General features: G+C 38.2%; 1 protein-coding gene and 1 long non-coding RNA gene across 2 annotated transcripts; both read left to right on the forward strand.

Moving 5' to 3' along the window:
* The first annotated feature begins 15 nt into the window (after positions 1–15).
* LOC130999897 (uncharacterized) lies at positions 16–1593 on the forward strand. Its single transcript, XM_057925630.1, has one exon. It carries the CDS (start codon positions 16–18, stop codon positions 1591–1593), a length of 1578 nt encoding a protein of 525 aa, XP_057781613.1.
* Positions 1594–19030: 17437 nt separating this feature from the next.
* On the forward strand, positions 19031–25252 carry LOC131007034 (uncharacterized). The gene is made up of 4 exons (XR_009095865.1): positions 19031–19237; positions 23262–23298; positions 23373–23449; positions 23936–25252. It is a non-coding gene; the product is annotated as an uncharacterized LOC131007034 (long non-coding RNA).
* The last annotated feature ends 245 nt before the right edge of the window (positions 25253–25497 follow it).

Here is a 25497-nt window from a genome sequence, read left to right on the forward strand (position 1 = left end):
GATTCTAAACAGCTCATGAAGGAGCATTGCCGCTCCTTCTCCCCGATTGTCGTTGGTATCATTGAACCCAAAAAGGGTCTTCACAAAGTTTCGAACAATTACTGGCACTCTCTCAATCTTTCTCCTCGGCACCAGAATTGTAGGGCGCCTCGTTGGCCTAATATTTGGTTCCTTGCGCAACCGACGGTGGTTACTAATATTATTTTCTCCTCGGAACAGGCTATTGTTTCTGACTGTTTATGGCAGAATATCAACTTCAGGGTTGCCGTGGTTCATGGTGCTAACGACTCTATCCTCCGGCGAGATCTTTGGTATGATCTTCTTCATTTTGTAGATGGTCAAACTTTCTTCATTGGTGACTTTAACGCGGTTAAAGGAGCGCATGAGCGTTTTAGCTCGGTTATGCCCTCCCGTGCTTCTTGTTCAGAGTTTTGCAGATTTATAGATGATACGGGTTTTCTTGAACCTCAATCCACTGGCCTTCAGTTCTCTTGGTCTGGCCGACGCTTCTTGCCAACGCATGTGGAGTCCCTGTTGGACAGGGCGCTTATCTCTCCTACCTTCGCTGATCTTTGGAGTTCGGTCATCACTCAAGTGCTCCCCAGAACCTCTTCCGATCACTCTCCCATTGTGCTCCGTTGCAACTCGCTTACAACTCCTGGGAGGAAATTGTTTCGGTTCTTGAATATGTGGACTGCCCATCCGGATTTTTTGGAGGTTGTGGGAACTTCCTGGAAAGAGAGTGTCAACACGCCTTGCCCTATCCTCATGGTTATGCTGAAACTTAAGCGGCTTAAGGGAGTTCTCCGTGCTTGGAATAAAACTGGGTTTGGTCACGTGGACATGAAACTTGCTGATCTGCAAAACGATTTACTCAGAATTCAGGGTTGTATTTCTCGTGAAGGGTACACGGACTCCTATTTCGATGAGGAGATCTCGAAACAAGCGGAGATAAGCACGATGCTCTCTAGAAAAAATGTTCACATGCAGCAGCAAAGCCGGATTGCTTGGCTTAATGACGGCGATAGGAACACTGCGTTCTTTCACAGAATGCTGAAGTATTGCCACTCTGGCTTGATGATCAGCCATCTTGACATCGATGGTGTGGCTGAGTACGATCAATCTGCCATTGAATCTCACATTGTGGATCACTTCACTACGCTGTTCTCGCAAGGGGAAGCGGATGAGATTGATTTGGCTCATCTGGAAGCTAATATTGATCTGCAGGTTTCTTTGGAGCAGAATAAAGAGTTGATAGAGATTCCCTCGGATTTGGAGATCTCTAATTCGGTCCTTAATATGGACGCCCACAGCGCCCCAGGCCCTGATAGCTTTGCCGGCATGTTCTATCACACGTGCTGGAATATTATTAAAGAGGATATTATTAGAGCGGTACGTTGTTTTTTCCTCAATTCATACATGCCGAATGGATGCAATGTTAATACTCTCATCTTGATCCCGAAATCGGATTCGGTTTCCACGGTGTCGGATCTTCGACCGATAATCCTCTCGAACTTCTTTTTCAAGATCATCTCCAAGATTTTGGCGGTTCTTTTAAATAAAGTGGCTTCAGTAACGGTTTCTCCTAATTAATTTAGGTTTATTGGTGGGTGTTCTATCCACGACTGTATCATGTTGGGTTCTGAGGGCTTCAACTGTATGAACCGCACGACCCGAAAATCTAACATGGCGTGTAAAATTGATATCAAGAAGGCGTTCGACACTATGAGCTGGGATTTCATTTTGAAGATGCTCCGCGTGTTGGGTTACCAGGACATTTTCATTTCTTGGATTGCTATTATTTTCCGCTCCGCAAGAATTTCTATTCTTTATAATGGGCGTCTCAGCGGTTACTTTGCTTGTACAAGAGGAGTTCGTCAAGGTGATCCTCTTTCGCCTATTCTCTTTGGGATCACGGAGGATTTTCTCAGCCACCTTTTCTTAAATTGTGTGACTTCGCGCCATTTAATTCCGATGAGTTATAGCAGGAGCATGGATTTTCCGACTCACTTGCTTTATGCGGATGACATCTTACTTTTTTGTCGGGCCTCGGTTCGCAATGCCAAGAAGTTTAAACATATCCTTGATTACTATGCCAGTTTATCGGGTCAAATCTGTAGTCTTGAGAAGTCGCGCATTTATTTCGCGCAGGGAGTTACAACCCCCATGAAGAGAGGCATCAATAGCGTTTTGGGTTTCACGCAAGGTGGAGATCAGGTTACTTACTTGGGTGCCCCTCTTTTTGTGGGACGCCCTCGTGCTGCGCATTTTATGGGGATAAAGGATAAAATTGTGCAAAAGTTTTCTCGTTGGGCTGGTCTTAATCTCTCAATGGCAGGTCGGATGTGCCTTGTTAAATCCGTGATCCAGAGTTCGATCATATATACCATGATGGTGTTTCGCTGGCCGAAATCTTTGCTCCGTGAGTTGGATAGGAATTGCAGAAATTTTATATGGACAGGTGACAAGGAGAAGAAGGCCTCTTGTGCTGTTAAATGGGATCATTGCTTGAGGAGGGCGGTCTTAGCATTCGGTCCTTCTCTCTGATGAACAGAAGTTACCCCATGAAGATGGCGTGGAATGTGATCAAAGGGGACACCCTTGCCTCCAACATTATTACTTCACGATATCTCACTTCTCACGGGTATGCGAAGAAAAATATGGCAAATTCTTCCATCTGGATTGGTTTAAAACAGGAGGTGATTGACCTCGTGAATAATTCTTACACGGCGATTGGTGATGGTCGATCCACTCTGTTTTGGACTGACAACTGGCTTGGGTATAGACTAAGCGATAAGTTGGGTATCCTCGGTTATCTGCTCGAGAGGCTCACTTACACGGTCTCCGATTATTTCTTTGAGGGCTCTTGGCATTTCTCGGAGAATTTTGTTTCGAATTTTCCTGAGGTTGTTTGTGACATCCTGCATCTTCCGATGAGCAGTGAAAAGGATACTTGTTTCTGGAAACCTTCGATACATGGTAACGTCACCTCGTCTCTTGCCTTTGCTCATATTAACCGCCGATATCCTAGGGTGGCTTGGGGGTCGTGGATTTGGGATCCTGCCATTCCGGTACGTCGCTCCTTGGTTTGCTGGCGTCTTATCCACGGGAGATTGCCTACGGTGGATTGCTTGAGACGTCAAGGATTGACAACTCCTAATGTCTGTCCGCTCTGTTGGAAGGCAGCTGAGTCTATAGATCACATTTTCTGGCAATGTCGGATGGTGGCTACCATTTGGCAGACCTTTCTTGATTGGTTTGGGAAAAGCGAACTTTTGGATTCTCCGGATATTTATTCCTTCCTTTCTTTCGCTTGGAATACCACGTTCAGTTCCCTCTTACAAAAGCTCTGGAAGATCGGTGTTATCAGCCTTATTTGGATTATCTGGACGAGTCGCAACAATGTTATCTTTGAAGATCAAACGTTTAGCGCGGTTGCGGTTGTGAAGTTTATTAAGGTGGTTTATAAGGAGACGGATTGCATTAAGAAGCTCGGGTTTATGAATAATATTTGGAGTGATTATCTTACTCTTCGCGGTCTCGGAGTGAAGTCTAGACCCGCTCCCCCCCCTCAGATTACATCTCTGTTTATTGGTGGCCGCCTGACATCGATTGGATCAAAGTCAACACGGATGGTTCTGCCTCTGGAGCGCCGGGTCTTATTTCTGCTGGTGGGGTCTTTCGAGACCATAAAGCTGACGTTTGTGGTTGTTTTTATATTAAGGGCGGCACTGGTTTCGCGTTCGAGGCTGAACTTCTCGGGGTAATCACTGCCATCGCCATCGCTCACAATCGAGGATGGCGCCGCTTGTGGCTTGAGGCTGACTCCTCCTACGTGGTGAATTTGTTACAGAGAAGATGCATGGATGTGCCTTGGAGATTTAGGAATTATTGGATGGATACTCTCACGCGACTTGAGGATTTTACGTTCACCATTACGCACAATTATAGGGAAGGGAATGCGGCTGCGGACAGCATGGCCCATTCGGATCGCCGGGAAGGATGGTGGCCTCATTAGATTGATGAAATTAAGGAGGCGGTGCGGTTGGACATGTCTTCGCACAGTCACACTCGTCGTATCTAGCCTTTTTGTTTTGGGTTGGATGTACTTGGAGAAGAGGGGAAAGATTGGCGATGGTGTGTTTGGCATTTTGTCGAACACCTGGGGAACGCTGCCGGAGCGTGGGGTTGCTTTCGGTCGTGGAAGTGGTGGGTTTTTGGCGACGATGCTCTGCGCTCTGGCTCTGCGCGCGGTCCTGCCCTCTGGGGATACACGGCGACGGTGTCTTACCGGCCGTACTGGTCCTTCGGTTGGAAAGGAAGAGGTTGGCGCGGTGGAGGGTTCTGCTGTTGGCTGCGGTTGGTTGGCTGCTGGTTTCACACCAGCCTTCTGTCGAGCACCTGGCGGGCGTACAATGGGGTCGGGTGGTAAGGAGCCCTGCTGCTGCTTTGGGCGGGGGATGTCTTATGTTTGGCTTTGGTCCTCTTGGACGTTCTTTTTGGTGTTGTGTGCTGTTTTTCTTGTTGTGTTCTGTGAGGTGACACCGGCGACGGCGTTTAACCGGCCGGGTTCTCACCTTGCCTGTTTGTTCTTTGAGTCTAGTGGTTTTGGGAAGTTCACGGCGACGACATCTAACCGGCCGTGTTCTCTTCCTTTAGTTTTCGTTTGGTTCTTGGTTTCGGTCTTGCTAACAGCGACAGCGTCTAACCGGCCGCTTAGCTTCTTCTGTTTGGCTTTTGGCGACGGCGTCTTACCGGCCTTTAGCCTGTTTTCGTTTTGTTTTGTTGGGGTGCGAGCCGGGTTTGTTTGGGGACGATGGTTAGGCCGGAATTCCGAAAACTTTCCCTTCCGCTCTTCCCCCTTTTTTCCTTTTGTTTCCGTTCGTAGACGGGTACTCTTTTTCCTTTTTACGGTTTTTCCCTCTGGGTTTTCCGTAAAAAGGTTTTAATGAGGCTCGGCCCTTAGTTGGCTTCTTGTGCCTTCAAGGGTTCTAGGTATTTCTTTCTTTTTAATAAAATCGCATTTTATACATATAGCTCAACTGGCTTTCCGTTGCTGTGGAGGCGCTATTTTTCTCTTGATTAACAGATGAGGTGCTATTTTCTCTCAGTGTCAATTTTTTTTTATTCTTTGTGTTCTTTCAGTTTTCTTCTATTTTTTTTTTGCGTAATTTTATTTATTTTTCTTTAAAAGTATAATTTTCAGTTTCATTCTCTTTTGTTTTTCGTTCTTTTCAGTTTTTATTTTTAAGTTTCTTTTTTTTTCTTTTCGGCTTTTTTATATTTTTAGTTTCTTTCATTTTTTCAGTTTTTATTTAATTTCTTAACACATTAAAAGTGTCATTTAGTTATACTATTTTTCTTACTAAATTACACTATCTACATTTTGTAGACAATAAATGATACTATATTTATGTTTAAATAACATTTTTTTATTTATGTATAAGAAAATATTTATCTTAGTTAATTACATTATCTACTTTAATAAATGATACTACATTTATATTTGAAGGACACTTTTAATTTATGTATAATGATAGTATTTTCTTTAGTAAATTACATTATCTACTTTAATAAATGATACTACATTTATATTTGAAGGACACTTTTAATTTATGTATAATGATAGTATTTTCCTTAGTAAATTACACCAGCCCACCGTCTAGTCAGTGATAGCGTAGACCGGGTATCGTTACGACTAAATAAAATGAAGGAATGAAGGTTGTGAAAACTAAACTCAACAATAGACGGAAGCAAATAACAAATCATGCTAATTCTAGCAACATAATAACCCTTCAAGACATAAACATCGACATCTTTATAAAAGCCAAAGTATGAGGATTCTCGTCATCATTTACAAAGCAGGCATAACTCAATATTTACAAGGATTTATATTATGCAGAGTATCACAGCAAAAGGTGATTAGACTATATGTATGGAGACATATTATATCACTTGATTAAGTCTAAAACAAACTCTAAAATCAAAATACTACCATATGAAATGAAAATACGGTAGATAATAAACATCCGAAACAACAACCCCGCCAACACCACACCATCCTCCATCCTTGTTTATCCTGCACATTTAGAAATATATGCAGGGCTTGAGTACAGAATACTCAGTGGACATAAGCCGAAAAATAACTGAAACTTTCTCAATAGAGCTATAGATTGAACTTGCCACAGTTTTAAGCAGATCACAGGGATTTTAGTATAAATAAACCGGTGAAAGCCGAATCCCAAACATAAGCGTCATAGTAAACAAACGAACGATTGTGCAATCAAAATACTCAACATGTATGTACCACATCTACAATTCATCATTTAAGGTACTGAGAAGTAGGCCTCCCTCTCGAGTACCGTGACCGGCCGACCCGATAGACGGCTCACAGTCACCTCTGTGCACAAATCCCGCTTGAGGCAGGACCGAATTCATCCCATCGGTAGAGTGTAACATACAAGCTCATCATTAAAATTTGGCAAGTCAATTAGTTCAAATCATAATTCATCTCAAAACATTTATCAAATCATATCATCATTATCATTTGAAAAATCATATAATAGTAGTAGTCAAAGTAATGCACACCTAATAAGCTTAGCTTACTTCAAGTGGTACTCGGGGTGATCTCCCTTGTGTCCTCGACTGGTATCTTCAGATATCATCATCGTAATAAATCATGAGACAAGTTAGAGGAACTAGTCAGAAACTTCATTTCTAAAAAACTAACCTTAATCCTATTATAACACTCATCATAATCACACTTCGACTTATCTCTATCTTATAACTAATTACTATATTAATAAACATTAATCTTATTCTCAACTTATCACTCAAATAGGGCTAGATTAATAGCAATCAAGTACATAGAAACACATAGACACATAAGGTACATAGAAACATATATATAAGTTATCACACACAAACGTCATTCTGCACTTTCTCAAACCAAAAATTCAGTCCATTTCATCTTAGACCTCTCCTGGGTTCGAGACTCATATCAATGAAAACCCTTTTGAGTCTAGTTTCATTTTTGTTTTTAAGTAGGTTGAAAAACTCCAAGTGATTTGAGAGATATGACCGTTCTCCTACAGTCTACCATATTCGGTAGTTTTGCGCAACTGCAAGTTTCGATTTTTGAAAAATAGTAAAATTTTCCTAAATGGCTTGAAATTTGGCAGGTAGCTAGGTAACACAATAACCGCTTTATCATAAAAATTTGGAAGGTGAAACCTTACGGAAAGCCACTGAAAAATGTGTCTCTAGGTTCTGTTCTTCATAATTTTCGGTTGAAAGTTGCAGTTGGAGTTTTACATTTTATAAAAATAGTAAACGATGTCCAAATGACTTGAAATTTTACGAGGGAATTCAAGACTCTCGTATATACTCATCATAAAATTTCAAGACTTTTGGGTAACAAAACCCATCGTAAACAATAGGTCAGTGGCGTCTCAAAATAGCTCCAAACTTGAACATAAAAGCAAAAGCCTCATCTCCAAACTCCTTTGATGAAAAATTCTCAAAAATTCAAATTAAACTCTTATAACACCCAAGAACATAAATATACGATCATACGATTTAAGAAAAATCAAACTAGACTTCTCCCCTCGTTTCATCTCATATCGCATATATAAACTCAAATAATCATCACATAGCCATATATGTTCACATTTAACACTCAACTCATCGCATATGGGAGATCTCATGTAAACACACAAACTAAACTCAGTGAAAATTTACAATTCATTGAGAATTCACAATCTATTTATGCCATGGTCCTATATAGGCTCTAAATAAGATATTAATTAAATTGAGATTTTATTAAAAAGAAAAAAGAAAGAAAGGGAACCTAAAAAAAACCATTGAGAGCACAGAAAAGCAAACTAAAGGCCGAGCCTCGTTAAAACCTTTTTAAGGCAAACCCGAAAGTGAAAATCCTTAAACATCATCAATTTAAGTAGGGATCTCATAAATCATGAATATCCAAATTTTAGTAAACTAAACTCAAGTGAATTCACATATATACAACAATTAGTCAAATTGATCATGGATACTTAGTCTAGACATGCTTTTAATCAATTAATCATATCCAATTCAAACATATATCTCATAAATTAAAAAGTCTAAATTTTAGTCAAACTAACTGACTCAACCCAAAACACCTAAGGGATTAACTCGCAATCGTACGAGGTCGTCCTAGTGTAATAAGCTAACCCAAGTCGTCTATCAAGGAAGGCTAAACAAGGCTCTGATCATGCTACGCACAGAAAACAGGAAATAAACCTAAACACTCTAATCAGAAGGTTGGGTCTGACACTCTCTCTCCGATTAACTAATGCGTAATTAAAATAAAGCATATAAATCTATCTAGGCGAAAGATAGGAAGCAGGCAAAGAAAGCAATAAGACAACGTAAAGAACTAGGGTTCTAATCTAACAATCTAGAAAGCAATAATTAAATCCAAAATCATAAAGCAATAATTATCTAGGCAAGAGAAATAAACAAGCATGAAAATCTATGGCAAACACTAATCATGATTTATCGTAAGGAACATGTAAACGAAAAGCAACATAATTTCAACGGAGTATTACTCTAACAAATCAACCAACAATCTAACTATACTAACTAGGCAATAAGATTAACAAAGCATAAATCGATGCTAAATATCATTATCAAAATGTATTCAATTATCTAGGAAAAGAGCAACCAAGAAATCTTGTAAAATTCGATAAATCAATAGATAGAACTTACAATTGATTAAAGGAAACAACGATCCAGCGTAATCCGAGAGTTTCTAATGTGTTTCTCCCTATCAAAACTCTAAGAAAATACAGTAAAAATGGAGTTGGAGGCTGGATTGGTCGAGAGTGGGCTCCAAAAACCTAAAAAATGGGTTTTAAACCCTCAAAAACGTAACTGCAAACCGCCCAGGGACGGAGGCCGCCGTGGGACGGCGGCCGCCGTGTATGCCTTTCGCAGACTGCAATGCGCAGCGTTTTTGTTTTGGTCCGTTCTCCCTCGTTTCAAGTCAGATTTTAGATCCGTTTTCGCCTACGAACTCGTATCGCGATGAACTTCGATTCTTCTTCAGACCATTCAACTAAATTCTGACTTTACTTTTGTCCACATATCAATCAATGTGAGCACAAAATCCTGAGACAACAAAATTAGCACAAAAGCTCAAATCATTCAACTCTTAAGTGAAAGAGACGAAAACAAAAGTCAATATAACACGTAAACACCCAGAGATTCATCACAAAATAGGGCTAAACAACCCCCCCACACTTGATCCTTTGCTTGTCCTCAAGCAAAGTCACACCACCAAATGATAGTTCGCAAGAAAACCTTCCTCACCATTCACATCTCCAACCAATCAAAGTCTCTTAGCCATTACATTCCTCACGAGATGTTCATTGTTAAGATTTTAAGAAGCAACAACCACATGATACAATTCAATCCGATCAGACCCGATTCTCCGCTAGAGGTGAATTTCCTAATGTGATTGCCTTTATAATCAAATCCCATTTTCCTTGAAGATGATAAACAATCAAACCAAATATAATTTTATACATCTTTCTTTTCAAGGTGATGTTATTCCATTCTCAATAGATGGGCCAACTTTCGTGAGATCAACACTTTTGGAGGTAATCCAAAATGTTCTCACGTGGTTTTCCATGCTCATAACACTACCGTCAGAGGAGCAGAGACCCAGAGCTATAGAAAACTTCACAACAAACCAACATTCAAACTCAAGGGATAAGATCGCAGGCTATCACAATGAAAACACTCCCTCTAGCATCTACCGGACAAATCACGTCAAGAATAGCTCATAAGGGTGTTGCATCCAAAACATTAAACAACTTACATCAAGTGAGGAATATGCATAGCCTGAGAGACAAAGATAGCAACCAAGCCAACACAATTCATGAAATTTACTTGTGAACAAATCATCAAAGTGTGCATTATTACTTGAAGCCAAACAACAATCAAGATAAAGGAGACCATTTGCCCCACACAAGAAAGCCCAAAAACACAACAAAAAGGCACCCATAGGATCAACAAACACCCCCCCCCACACTTAAAATCTAGCACTGTCCTCAGTGCTCGCGAAAAGAGGGGTGAAAGAGAAAAACTTCCCTGAATATCGATCCAAGTGGCGAGCCGTAGTTTCCCACGATGTCTGCCTATCTCTCATCCAAAGAACAAATAATCTCCAACGCACCAACCTGCACCAAACAACAGAAAAATAGAAACACAAACCCAAACAAAACGAAAGAAAAACGAAAACAAGGGAAAGCAAGAAAAACATGGGTTGCTTCCCATGCAGCGCTAGTTTTTAAGTCGCCAGCCCGACTAAGAGGATCCCTTAACCAAAATCCGATTGAAGCGTCAGCTGCTTAAGTGCCTGTGTAAACACGTCTTCTTGAATTGCAGCTGCGGGTCCGCCAAATGAGCGCTCCATGCTCATATCATGAGATGGTCCTGTATCCACACATCCAAGGAGATCGAGTGACACAACCTCCTCAAGCTTCTCTTCCAGTAGCAAGGCACACAGAAAGTCTTGCTCTATATCATCTTCCTCTTGCAGTTTTTTCAGAAATTCCTGCTCAATGTCAGCCTCATCCTGCAAGTTAGCAAGGAATTCTTCCACAATCTCGTCCTCCTCCTGTAACTTATAAAGAAAGTCCTGCACAATACAGTCCTCATCCAAAACATCAAAAGTCTCAACATAAGAGCAGTTTTGCAATAAGGGGGTATGAGTAGGAGATTTCTTATCAAAAACAGAGAAAGTTACAGACCTCTCTGCCCCCGCCATACTCAAATTTCCAGTACTCACGTCAATACGAGTATGGGTGGTGGCCATAAAAGGTCGGCCAAGCAAAACAAGATGCCCATTCTCTCCTCTAATCCCTTTTCCCACATCAAGGACAACAAAATCAGCCAAAACTCTAATCCCCCTCACAACAACCTCAACATCTTCAACAAGGCCTCGTGGGCTGCTAATAGAGCCGTCAGCTAGCTCTATCTTCATATTTGTGCATTTCAGCTCTTCATTACCCAATTTCTCAAAAATATCAAGCGGCATCAAATTGACTGCCGCGCCCAAATCAAGCATTCCAAAAACCTTTTCGACCCCACCTAAGCTAATATCAAAAATAAAGCTACCTGGATCTCCTTGCTTGGGTGGTGGTTGGTCTGGTGCAACAGTGACAGGTGGCAGTGGTTCACTGGGACATTGGGTAGCCTTGATTGCTTCCACGGTTTTGCTTCTCCATTTCCCCATGGTTATTGGGGCATTTTCCTTGACTACCGCCATTGCATGAGCTTGATGCGGTTGTTTGTCCTGGTCTGGGAACTTCCTTGTTGGCTGTTGTTGCTGCAGCTGATTCAAGGCTCCTGTTAGTTGCCCAACTGTAGTCTCGAGGCGCTTGATGGTGGCACTCTGATCCTCCATCGCCTGTTTGCTAGCTTGCATGAAAGCTTGCATCTGATCTTCAAATAAGGGGCCTGGAGGTTGGTGCTGCTGAGGTGGGTAGAACTGCTGTTGGTTCTGATAACCCATAGGCTGCTGGAATTGACAGTATTGAGAACTCTGCCCGTGTCCTTGCATGTGACCCTGGATTTGCCTACTCGAATACCCTTGTGCAGCAAAGACTTCTACTCCTCTTTCATAAGTGCGCTCGCCCATCCTATGGCACTCGTTGGCTCCATGGCCATATTCACCACATATGCCACAACCTTCTGCTGGTGGTGCGTGAGTGGGGGGAGCCTCCACCTGGTTCATCCTGAGGTGTTGTACTTGCCTCATCAAGTCCGCTACTTGCTTCTGAAGCTCATTGTTTGGAGCTACTGCAATAGCTTCAACCCTCCTTCCTCTTACCGACTTTTGTTGGGAACTCTCGGCAAGTATGTTGAAGATCTCCTTGAGTTCATCAGCTGTCTTCCGGGCAATGTTGCCTCCTGCCGTGCTATCCACCATAAATTGAGAAGTCTGCAGCAACCCGTCATAAAAGAGTTGCATCAACATCACTGGGGTTAACTGATGTTGCGGGCATTGGCGGAGGAGCTCCTGGAATCTCTCCCAAGCCTCATGAAGTGGCTCTTCGGCTCCTTGAACAAAGTTCATGATTTGAGTTCTAATCTCTTGTGTCTTGTGATTTGGGTAGAACTTCAACATAAACTTCTCATAGACCTCTCCCCAAGTAGTGATAGAACTAGGCGGTAAGGAGAGAAGCCAAGTCCTTGCCCGATCCTTAAGTGCATACTGGAAACATTTAAGCTTCAGCTGATCTTCTGTGATCTCCAACAGTGGAAAAGTTTGCACTTGGGTGCAGAAGTCCCGGATAAACTGCAGGGCATCTTCATTCGGCAGCCCATAAAAGAGGGGGAGTAGACTTGAATCATTGGGCTTCAGGTTGTAATTCCTGACTGCAGTGGGGAGCACAATAGCTGAGTTCGTGACCTCTATGACAGACCGGGTAAAATCCCCCATGTACTGCAAATTTCTTCCTGCCATCTTCTCAACTCCAACGCTAGATAAAAGAGACTCGTTACCCTCTCCTAGGCTTCAAGCACCTCGCGTGCACGGTGAATGTTGTCAAGTAGAATGCCAAATTCCTGTTAAGACTTTAACTCCCTAGCAACACAACACTCAACAAAACAGATCAAACGCACCGGTGGGAGAAAGAAAATAACCGAGGAAAAATAAAAATAAAATAAACACGGAAAACAAAGTAGCACAACCAAACGCCTAAAGCCCTCCCCGGCAATGGCGCCAAAATTTGACTCAACCCAAAACACCTAAGGGATTGACTCGCAATCGTACGAGGTCGTCCTAGTGTAATAAGCTAACCCAAGTCGTCTCTCAAGGAAGGCTAAACAAGGCTCTGATCATGCTACGCACAGAAAATAGGAAATAAACCTAAACACTCTAATCAGAAGGTTGGGTCTGACACTCTCTCTCCGATTAACTAATGCGTAATTAAAATAAAGCATATAAATCTATCTAGGCGAAAGATAGGAAGCAGGCAAAGAAAGCAATAAGACAACGTAAAGAACTAGGGTTCTAATCTAACAATCTAGAAAGCAATAATTAAATCCAAAATCATAAAGCAATAATTATCTAGGCAAGAGAAATAAACAAGCATGAAAATCTATGGCAAACACTAATCATGATTTATCGTAAGGAACATGTAAACGAAAAGCAACATAATTTCAACGGAGTATTACTCTAACAAATCAACCAACAATCTAACTATACTAACTAGGCAATAAGATTAACAAAGCATAAATCGATGCTAAATATCATTATCAAAATGTATTCAATTATCTAGGAAAAGAACAACCAAGAAATCTTATAAAATTCGATAAATCAATAGATAGAACTTACAATTGATTAAAGGAAACAACGATCCAGCGTAATCCGAGAGTTTCTAATGTGTTTCTCCCTATCAAAACTCTAAGAAAATACAGTAAAAATGGAGTTGGAGGCTGGATTGGTCGAGAGTGGGCTCCAAAAACCTAAAAAATGGGTTTTAAACCCTCAAAAACGTAACTGCAGACCGCCCAGGGACGGAGGCCTCCGTGGGACGGCGGCCGCCGTGATACGGCGCCGCCGTGTATGCCTTTCGCAGACTGCAATGCGCAGCATTTTTGTTTTGGTCCGTTCTCCCTCGTTTCAAGTCGGATTTTAGATCCGTTTTCGCCTACGAACTAGTATCGCGATGAACTTCGATTCTTCTTCTGACCATTCAACTAAATTCTGACTTTACGTTTGTCCACATATCAATCAATGTGAGCACAAAATCCTGAGACAACAAAATTAGCACAAAGCTCAAATCATTCAACTCTTAAGTGAAAGAGACCAAAACAAAAGTCAATATAACACGTAAACACTCAGAGATTCATCACAAAATAGGGCTAAACACTAACCTTGTAGAAAATCTTTAATCATGCTCATATAACCAATTAAAGCTTGGATCTAAGCAATTATCTCACTCAAACATAAATATAAGCATTCACATAATCATTTCAAGCACATAGGTAAAAAAAATACCTAATTTTCATCAAACTAACTCATTCCAAATTCCATCCATCACTTCCAATCATCAATCCAATCCATCAATTATCACCATAGCAAACTCAATAGCTCATATAAACACTCAATTCATCAATTAAGTCATAATCTCAAAAATTCCCAAATTTGGATAAACTAACCAAAAGAAATTTTCATAATTCTTTCCCAAGCACAACAAAACACATGCAAATCATCTTAATACACTCCAAATAGTATTAATCTCCCTCCAATTCATGAAAAGAAAGAGAAAATTTTTTGAAGGGAAAAGGCCCTAATTTTCGAAAATTTTGGAAAATGAAGCAGGGGAGTTTTCTTGCTTCAATCATCCATCTACACACATATATCACATTATAGAGTTTAGATTCATGAATTTAAAACACTTACTCAAGTAGTTCAAAGAGAAATGAAAATCCTCTTTCTATGCTTCAAGCTTGGAACTTCTATTCTCTAGGTTTTGCTTTGAAATAGAGGTGTTTAGGTTGATTTTTATGGTAGACTTTAGTGTAGAGGTGATCTAAAAGCTTTGATGTTCTTCATTCATGGAGGATCAATGGGGGAAAGAGAGATGAGAGGGGGGGGGTTGTGAGCTAGGGGGAAGTGGGGAGAGAGAAAAATATTTTGTTTTAATCCTAACTTACTTCCTAAGTTAATAATGCATTAAATGTTCCATTAATGCCTAATCCATCCACTTGGCCACTTGTTTAATCTCACATGTGAAATTGATTAAAATAATTAAGTGAGAGTGTAGGAATTGTTGGATTTGTATACTGAATGCAAGAACGTTTTATGCTTATATACAATGATTCATGTGTTCACTATTTAATCTCCTATCTGATTGTGTTCATGATTGCATATGTATGTCCTTTATCTCTATATAAGTAGATTATATGGTGTGTTGTAGATCACAGAAGACCATATAATTGGAATAACCTTAAAAGATATAAAATGATCACAGCCGAAATGACTCTAGGACGAGTCGTTGATTTAGGCTGCAGTATAGATGGAAGGAGTTTGTCTTGACTACTTGTCTATACTGGTACGTCATAACGTATTGATAGGATCACAGTGAGATGTATTCTTCTATCTGACATAAGTGAAGAATCAAGATCTCGGTGACTTAATAGAATCTTAATACTAATAAGATTTCAAATATATATGTTGATTCGTGTATCACTTTTACTAACTATGGGTGAGAGTTATATAGTAACTTGAGTACTCTGTATCTTGGGTGATAGCGGTCAATATATGATATTTGTTTATCTGTATTAGTACCCGTATCTGGTATAGGATAATGACATCCCCTTAAGGAGCTCAATAAGATTTATTGCGTTAAACCCTGCAGGTTGATTAAGTTCAGGCGCAATAATAAAGTTTGAGTGGTACTGCTTAAGGATTACAAAGAGATTAATTAATTTAAGCTGTCAGAGCTCTAATTAATTAATGGATGTCGGATATTTTAAATACAAAGATTTAAATAAGTCTAAATACAAGCCCCGACCCATCACCGACAATAAATGGGTAAGTCAGTATTGATTCTCTAGTGGAATGAATTAATACTTATGAATTAATTATGATCTGGGCTGATCATAGAAATTAATTCATTAGAGGCCCATCTTTATTCCTTGTATCTGGTCCCTGAACTGGCCCAAAGTATCTTGTGCCCTAGTAGGAGTTAAATTTCGCCCATCACAGTTATTGGTGCCCTAGGACTGTATTTTGTCTATAAATACAGCTGTCTGCTCTCAGAATAAGACACACACAATATTAGGGTTTTAGAGAGCAGCAGAAGGGCACCAACTTTGAGAAGGCCGATTTGTCCTTGGGAATTCTTACAGCTCGTTGTCCATCCAACGGTGGGAGTTGAGCGGGATACAGTTCAGAAGATCAGAACTGGAGTCTTTCAATTAAGTCATTGACAGCCTTTGCATACAATTCACAAGTAAGTGTTTCTAACTCCAATGTGCAACACTTAAATTCATAGGTGCATATTATGAATTAATCGTTGTATGGTGAATTAAGATATCCGAGAAACGATCCTATTGGAGCTATAATCCTTCAGGAATGCGTGGTGAAAATTAAACCATGTACTATAATACACTAATTAAATCAAAACCATACATTATGCACTCATGTGGCCATAAATTAATAATAATACTTAGGCAATTATTGCTAAAGCCCACACTTTATTCTCATAAAATAGATTTTTGAGAAATTCCGTTAAGAAAGATCGTCTCGATAATGACATCACTATTCATCGTTAAAATATATATATTCATCTCATTCTTGGAGAGAATTCAATGAAAATCAATCTCACATACTATCATTATCACAAAGTAATAATTACTTAATCATAAGTACACACGTATCAATTAAGTCACGTAATAATCAATTAAATAGTTCACACAAAAATCACATCAAAATCGCACGTCATTCATCGTCAATCCAATCATCTCTCGAAACTAAATCTTCTCTATAGTGACTCTCATTCACTACCTCGACTCTATCTCTAGCATTTCTATCTCAACTCAATTCAATCAACATCTCTAACTCAATTCTAACCTCTTTCTCAATTCTATCAGCATCTCTAATTTTACTTACATTACCATCTATCGATAACTCCCTCTCATCGTTGGTAGGCTAGTGCAAAACTCTCAGAGCTCTTAATAGTATCTCGATACTATTAATAGTAAGGTAAAAATACGGGGTGTTACACACGTATATGAGACTAGCATTTGCATTCGTTCAACACACGAAAAATATTTTTATATTTTATTATATATAAAAATTGATATTAATTTGACTATTATATATAAAAATTCTAAATATAATTAAAATAATATAATTTAAGATAAATATATTTTAGTTTAATATAAAAAAATAAATAATAATGAATGTTAATAAAAATTGATATTGTAAAAAAGGAAAACAATATAAGTTAAAAGATAATTGAATAAAAATAGATTTATTCAAAAAAAAGAGGAGAGATGAGAGATAATTTTCTTAAGTTTTAATCTTTAAATAAATATAATTTTTATATTTTAAATCCAATATTTACATAACATATATCAAATTAAAGCTTTTGTCATGATCTTTAATTTGATATGCATATCAAATATATATTTTGTAATTAATCGAATTTCATAATTTTAAAAAAGAAATAAAATAGAAAAATAAGAAGTAAAAGAAAAAAAAACAAAAAAATATGTATACCTTATAAATAAACCTTCAATTTTATTCTAACTACAAAATTGTCACTCAGTTTTGAAATTGAAACCTTCATTTTAATATAGTATAGATTACTCAAAAACAAATTTTTATTTCTTCTTTAATGAATTTTTTTTGATAAATTTAATCTCACATAATAATAATAATAATAATAATAATAATAACAACAACAACAACAACAACAACAACAACAACAACAACAACAACAATAACAACAACAACAACAACAACAACAACAACAACAACAATAATAATAATAATAATAATAATAATAATAATAATAATAAAACCGGTTTTTCACCCTACGACACCATTTTTAACATAAAATCGGTGTCTTTTTAGTGGTGTCTATTAGCATTTTTCTTGTAGTGATAGTTTTTATATGGGTTAATAGCCGGAAAATATACGAACTATCACCGATTTGCATATTGCACACAACCTTCAAAAATAGTTCCAGAATACATCACCTTTTAATTTAGTTGTGATTTGCGCACGACAAATTTTTTTATTATTTTTAAGTTTGATCGGCGATGACGTGGACAATATTTAATATTACATGGCATTACTCGTGACATTTTTTACACCTGGGAAAAACAACGTCGTTTTGCCCAGAAATTAAATTGACTTCCTAAAAAAAAATTTGAAAAACCCCTCGCTCCAGCACTGGAAAACCGCACCTGCGGTTGCCCCTCTCCCCTCTCCGACGCCGACCTCACCCCCAACGTCACCCTCCACCGCCCACCTAGTCCTGGTGCACCCTTCACGCCTCCCACAGCATCGAGCGCCTCCCCATCCCCAGGCCCCGTTCCCTAAACCCCAGCTCATCTCCCTCCTTGTTGTCGCCGGCGCCACCCCCAAACACAGATCAAGTGCCTCCATCGCCTCCGGTTTAGAAGTGTAGTCTATTGCATACTGTAGACTACAGGTGAAGACTGTAGATTATGTGCGTGACCATTGTAGTCTATGTCAACTATAGACTACGGTTTTACAACCGTAGAGAAAAAGGGGGGTCTTTCTCTACATACCTATTCTCTATAGTGCAGAATGCTCATACTCTACAATTTAAAACTGTAGAGTATGAGAGAATTTGTAGTAGTGATAGTTCCATTTTTATATTAGTATAAAAAAGGAATGATCTATATTTTTAAATAATGACTTTTATTTATAATTACTTAAATAATAATTAAGATATAATTTATAAATATAAAAAAATTAAAGATTTTAAATAATTAATTTATATTGTATATCATAGTTGTTTTTAAATCATTTAAATATTAAATAAGATAATTTACATTGCATGTAAAATTTTAAAGAGTGAATTTATTTTGTAATAATTTTTATTAATCATTTAAGCATTTAACAACTATGAATTTATTTGTTATAAATACAGAAGAAGGATTTATATTGTATAATAATTTTTATCTAAATATTATTTAAATAATTATTAAAATGAATTTTTAATTTTTTTAAAATAAAAATTTTAAATAAGAAATAATTTATAATAGAATTATTACTTTTATTTAAAATTATTTTAATATTAAATAAAATAAATTACATTACATATAAATATATAAAAAATAAGAAATTAACTAATGAAGGGAGTAGAATTCAAGGAGCTGACTTCTAAGTAGCAATCACAAACTTCAACAAAATAGTCGCACTATATTTATTTTAATTTCAAAGAATTTATTAACATTTTATACTGTCAATTTCAATTCAAAATAGCTCATTCTTCCTACGTACGTAACGTACCCACTATAATTTCAGTTCACTAAGTCCCTCCCACCCACCCACTCTAACCCTAGCCCCTTTCCCCCCTCAAACCCGTCGTAATCCCTCTGCCGCCTGTCTGCTTCAAACCGCCGCCGCCTTCTTCCTCTGCCTGACGAGTAGTGTCATCGCTACTACCCCCTCACTCTGCTCTCATCAGTTTTTGTAGTGACCCGCTCTTTTATATATTTTAAATCCAGTAATGAGTGTTTATTTTTGTTCATCAGTGAATGAAAACGGTTATTATCCTGATATGAATTCAGCTTATGATCCTGAATTTATATTGTTAAAGCAGTCAATAATTATTATTTCCAAGTTATAACTGACTTAGCAAAGTCATGTTAATTATTAATCAAGAAATAGAAGCAGTTATATTTATTAGTGCTACTTGAAGTCGAGAAATTATTCCGATTGCAACGCAGATTAAATCTACGGATTTAATCTAGATATTAAATGGCTTGTGAATTGAATTAAATCTATGTATTTAATTTATACATGAATAATGAGCAGAAGCCAATATTTGATTGCAAACACGCGATTAAATAGTAGATGCACTGAGTAACCAAGATACAAAGATTTATTATTATTTACAATTAGGACATCACACTATATACGCATAATTACCACCAGCACTACAACAACATCTTTCTTTTCCCTACAATAACTAAGCCTCCACTATCATTATCTTTTACACCTTTCTAACATTTCTTTACGTTAGTGGCTAGCACACTTAAGTGCACCACCAAATCCCCTTTTCTTAATTTATCTATCAATCTTTAAACCACCACCTCCAAAGGCTTTATCATTCAGCCAACATACTAATCATTCATTCTTCAAGAATTCAGAGTAAGTACGTTGATTCCTGCTGCCAAACTTCGAACAGGTAAGCTTTGGTTTAAGTTTTTTTCCACCAGTCCATTCTTGATTCCCCTGCATATGTCAATAAGCATCTGAAAATTTCAGCTATCTCCTCATTAAATTCAATAGCAACAAACAGCCACCAACAACAAGCAATTACAGGTATATACTAAGCTCCCTTCATTCGAATCCCATTTACATTTCATCCAACAAGCATGATTAAGTAGAAATATTGAATGTATAGATGAGTATAGGTTATGGACTTAGCAAAGTCACAAGCACAGAAATCAGTTCATATGTAATTACATTTCTTCACGCGAGCCACAAGCAATGAGAATTCATATGATACAGAAGCAATCAATACCTAGATTAATTTCTTGCCTTCACAATAGACTATTCAACTGGGGAATGAAAACTAGAATAAAGACCTTATCCTTGCCTAATTCACGTTAAGAACCGACTATGGAGAATAGTTTGACTTAGCTTTTAAGAGAGGGGATGGCTGACTGCCTCGATCGGTTTGAGACAGCTACGACAGGGGCGAACTCGCCCAATCTCATCAAGACCCGAGGACGGCAGCCACGGCGATACCGAACTGGAGGGGGGGCGAAACCGACCGGTACCAGGGCCGGAGCAGCGGCCGCTCGACAGTAGCAAATTCCTCTTTTCTGGAAACCAAGGCTAGAGGTCGGAGGGGGAAATATAGAGAAGGGAAATGAGATCGAACCGCTCCCAGACGGCGACCGCTTGCTGGATTCCGGGCGAAGGAGTAGCAGCGACAGCGGCGATGATTTCTTGAGTTAGGGCTCGACTGGGTCTGCCTGAGGAGAGAGAGAGATGACGACGCCGGGGTTGGATACGTCGCCGATCGAAGCTGACCGGAGCAGTGATGGCTGGACGGCCGGAAAAGATGGAACCGACTGGAATTTTGGGAGGGCCGACCAAGCGGCTGACCTTGAGAAAGAATAGAGAGAAAAAGGCGTGAATTGCTTTAAGAGGGAGAGGGAGGAGAACGCCGGGCTTAGGCGCGGAGGCAGTCGACGCCGGCCGGAGTCGCGGCGGCGGACGCCTCGTGTGAAGGCGAGTCGAGAGTGAGAGGGAGAAGAGGCGTGCGGCTGGCTTGAGGGAGAGAGAGAGAGTGTCGGTCCTTGGCTTGAGAAGAGAGAGAGAGTCCGATACTTGTGAGAGAAAGAGAGAAAGCTGGGCTTTCAAAATTTATTTATTTGGGCTGTAATTGTTTTTAAGATTTGGGCTTTCCATTTATTTAGATTGGGCTTCCAATTTAATTGTTTTGGGCCTCATCTTTTAATTGTTTTGGGCTCCCCTTATAATTCATAAATTGGGCCGATTTTAATTACTGTATGGGCCTCTGATTTTAATTTAAGTTGGGCCTAATTTATTTTATTACAGTTGGGCCATTCTTATTATTTTACTGTTGGGCTCTAAATTTTTTTAAAAAGAGTTGGGCTGGATGATTTATTTCATTTGGGCTATATTATTTAAAAAGTTTGGGCTTGATTTTATTTAATAGCTTGGGCTTCACATCTAAATTCGAATTGGGCCTTTATCTATATTATTTGGGCCGAATTATTTGAGCTTGAGTTTGTTTTTTTTAAATGAATTGAGCTTCCAATTTAATTGGTTGGGCTTTCACTTAAATTCGAATTGGGCCAGTCTTTTATTTAAATGGCCATTCCCATTATTTCTATTGGGCTTGAATTATTTTAAAGATTGGGCTGATGCTTATTTTACGATGGGCTATTATTCTAATCTCATTTATATTTCAGCTGGGCCGAGTTTTATTTAATTTTAAGCTCAGAATAATTCATTCTATTCTTGGGCTAATTTTAAATTATGGACTGAAATTTTATTTAGTTGGACCTTACATGATTTATTTATTTGAGCCCAACTATTTATTATTTAATCATTTGGGCCAAGAATTATTTAATTACTAAGCCCAATGAATTATTTCAATTGGACCTTTCATTTTAGCTATCCAGGCCCATTTCTGCTTAATTAATTATTGGGCTACCTTATGTTGAGCATTTTAATTATTCGAACTCATAACATTTCAAATTCTCATTATTAAGCCCGGTTAATTATGAGTTTATAAAGCGAATAAGCTGAAGTATTTAATTATTTTCTATCGACTACGAGAAGCGGGATTTATTTAATCGACGGATTAGAACACCCTGAAGAGAACGGATTAATTTTAGTTAATTATCCGGAATCATGAGACGAGACTTAGCTTTTGTTTAAATCCGATAACCTGGATTAACAATAGTATTTCCCTGATTATTATTTCTGAATATTAGTTCATGCATACCAGATTCATGCATAGTTAATTACGCTTTCTCATTAATTGAGAATTTTCCTCGAGTCAATGTCTTATTTATATTCTCGTAATAAAGGTCAAGCACGAGATTTATAATCAGTCAAGGAGCTACTGTACCACAGAAAGTTTTTAACAGGTGGGCATTACTTTCATATATATCAAATGAGTTTAAATGTTACGTTCAAGCAAGTTATTTCATGACTAAATTAATTGAAGTTATTTCAAATATTGTCTTGCCATAAAATATTTAAATTTCAGTATGATATCTATCTGATGTGACTTTTATCATGTAATCGAATTCGGGTCTTGAGCAGTTGATAGCTATCCTGCCAGGGCTAGTGTACACCAGTGACCGTGAGTCATCTAGCGGGTTGGCCGGTCAAGTGTCCGTGAGAGGTGGCCACCTCTCCGGCACACAGTTCCAGATATGATAGATTACAAGAGAACTTAGACTGCAGTCGAACTTTAAGAATCACAACTGAATTTAGTAAGCTTGGGCCTTTTTAGCGAAAAACCCCTTGCTGTACTGTTTATGATGGCATGACAATTTAAATCTTTATGAAGCATGTTATATTTCATAGTAGGCATATGTGCCCACTGAGTACCTTTGTACTCAGCCCTGCATGTATTTCTAAATGTGCAGGTTGAGCAGTAGACGATGGTGATGAAGTGACGAGTGAAATCCTCTTTTGTCGCAATATTATATGCTATGAAAAACTCTAGGGTTACATGTCTTCATACATGTAATCAGAACCTTATTCCGCTGCGTACTCAGAAGTTTTATATTATTTTGGCTAAGTCAGAGATATCTGAACTTACTAGTTATTTGAGTCTATACGACTAAACCTTTGTTATATTATAAATGTCCCTTTTGTTAATTGATGAAATGCGATCCTTCCTTGTTTGATTATCCCCTTTCTACCCCGCTTCTAATCTCCCTCCATTAGTCACGGTTTTCCCGGCTTAATTATCCTTAATTAAGGCCGGTCGTGACAGTTTTGCTCCGTCGTCGCGCCGCGTGCTCCCTACGCCGGTCAGATTTTCATTTTGTCTACTTTTTTTCAGCATTTTGAATTTTGATCTCATATTTGTTTTTATTTGATGAAGGAGCTAGGCCAAAATTAGTGCTTCAATTTATGGGCATCAAAGGGCTGAATATTGCTCATGTCAAGAGCCATTTGCAGGTGAGTGCAGCTGATTAAATCTTTTTGTTTGGAGTCACAATAGATGAAAAAGATGAAAAGGTTGGGAAATGTAATTATATCATATTTTAATCAATACTTTGTAGATTTCAAGTTTAAAGATCTTTTGATGATACATTGATACGTTTGATTGGATTGAGTACGAAGAATTTTGATGATGCACCGATTTACTTCCTTTTGATCTCTTATAAGCTTAATATGTTTTTTAGCGGTTCGATTTGTTTGTTTGTTTGTCTCCGTAATTCATGTTGACTTGTGTATTTATTTATTTTCAGTTTTTTTTCATCTTCTCCTTATTTCTGTTTGTTTTGGTTAAGTAAACAAGAATCTGGATCTTTGACTGTTAAGATTCTTAGAAGCAAAGCGAGGGTGATAATAAAATTCACTTAAAGATTTACCTTTTTATTACACAATATTTCTTCTTGATTTAAGAAAATTAAAGAGATAAGGTGTATTTCACATTTGCAGACTCTTGCTGACCTTATTAGCGATGGAACTATGACGGATCTAGCATAGGCCAAGCTCCCGGAGAGGACATTGAAGTGATCCTATAGTATGTTAATAATCTTTGATTTTTTTTAATTTTTTATTTTTTGAAAATATTATGTACTGATAAATTTATTAGGCGATGAAATGAAACAGTCCCTAGCATGGGCAATTTTCTGGGATTCATTTAGAAGAAGCCATTTCCAACATCACAGTTCGAATTAAACAAAGAGCAAATTCAGGTAAACTTTTGTTTTCTTTGGATATTGATGGTTTCCATGTGTGAGGCATATTAGCCCAGGTGGCTTGGGGTGTTAGAAAATATGTTTTTAAAAAGATAATAATCTATGGATTTTAAAATTGGAATGATTTTCATTGATTTCGTTCAAAAAATACACATGAACAAATCCGACCTCAAACCATGAGAATTCGAAAATCTTCAAATTATCCAGCGCTGGCTGGGTTCCAGCGGACGCGGCTCAAGAAGCCAGCGCCCGCTGGCCAAGAATATAAAGTAATATTGGAGAGGGTGAAAATAAAGAAAATATTATTTTCGTATGCTAATTAAAATGACCAAATATTTCATTTCATGTGCTAATTAAAATTCTGGACAAGCGCTACGCATGCATGTACCCATACTTGTATCTCTATTAGTTGCACCTAGCGGTCGCTGACAATAATTTCGAGTATCCAGCGATCGCTGGGACTCGGTCCAGCGCTCACGGGCTTGCAACGACCGCTTATTTTTTGATTTCAAATCTGGAAAAATCACGAGCAATTCTTGTTAAAATCCGTCCAAAATCTTTATAGATTCCTGTAGAATTATGAAGACTCTGTGTAAAATCGGTAGATTTCTAAAATCCAGAAATCCTGAACGAATACACCCCTCTTATTGCAAAATTAAATCCCTTCTTTTTTGAACACGTACCTTGTAAGTCAAAATTGTATTAGGCCTGTATGCGATCTGCTTGTATGCCCCTGGCCCAAGGATCGTCACAGTATGTTTGGAAGGTCTTGAAAAGGAGTAAATTGCAAATAATCAGTTGCATCTTGGGGCACAACTTATTGCTATTAAGCAGCAATTGATAATTTTTTCTATCGCGATCATGTTTGATTAGTTGATAGATTTCTACTTTACCTATGTCATACTTGGTATTTTCAATTTTAAATCAATTGATGATATGTACTTGATATTTGGTACTTTGTTGTTAATTTTAGGTATGAAATTTGTATTACTTGCTACAAGATTGTTAATGAAATATTTTTATTTTGAACGGAATAAAATTTATTGTATTTTAATTTTGTTTTGTATTTAGCATTTTAAAATAGGTGTGAACATTAATAATGTTACTACGGTTTTATAAAACATTAATAAACCGTAGCCTAATTTTCATAAGGACTACAGTTTACATTGCAGTGTATAAAAGCGAATATAAGACATACAATGCATAGATCCATTAAAACCGTAGACAAAAGTAAACATACGTACATGTCACGACCGCACTTGCTAAGGATAGCAAATTCGGGAAAACCGCGACTAAGGG

This window comes from Salvia miltiorrhiza, chromosome 1 (assembly GCF_028751815.1).
Source record: "Salvia miltiorrhiza cultivar Shanhuang (shh) chromosome 1, IMPLAD_Smil_shh, whole genome shotgun sequence".
In the NCBI taxonomy this organism is placed as follows: Eukaryota; Viridiplantae; Streptophyta; class Magnoliopsida; order Lamiales; family Lamiaceae; genus Salvia; species Salvia miltiorrhiza.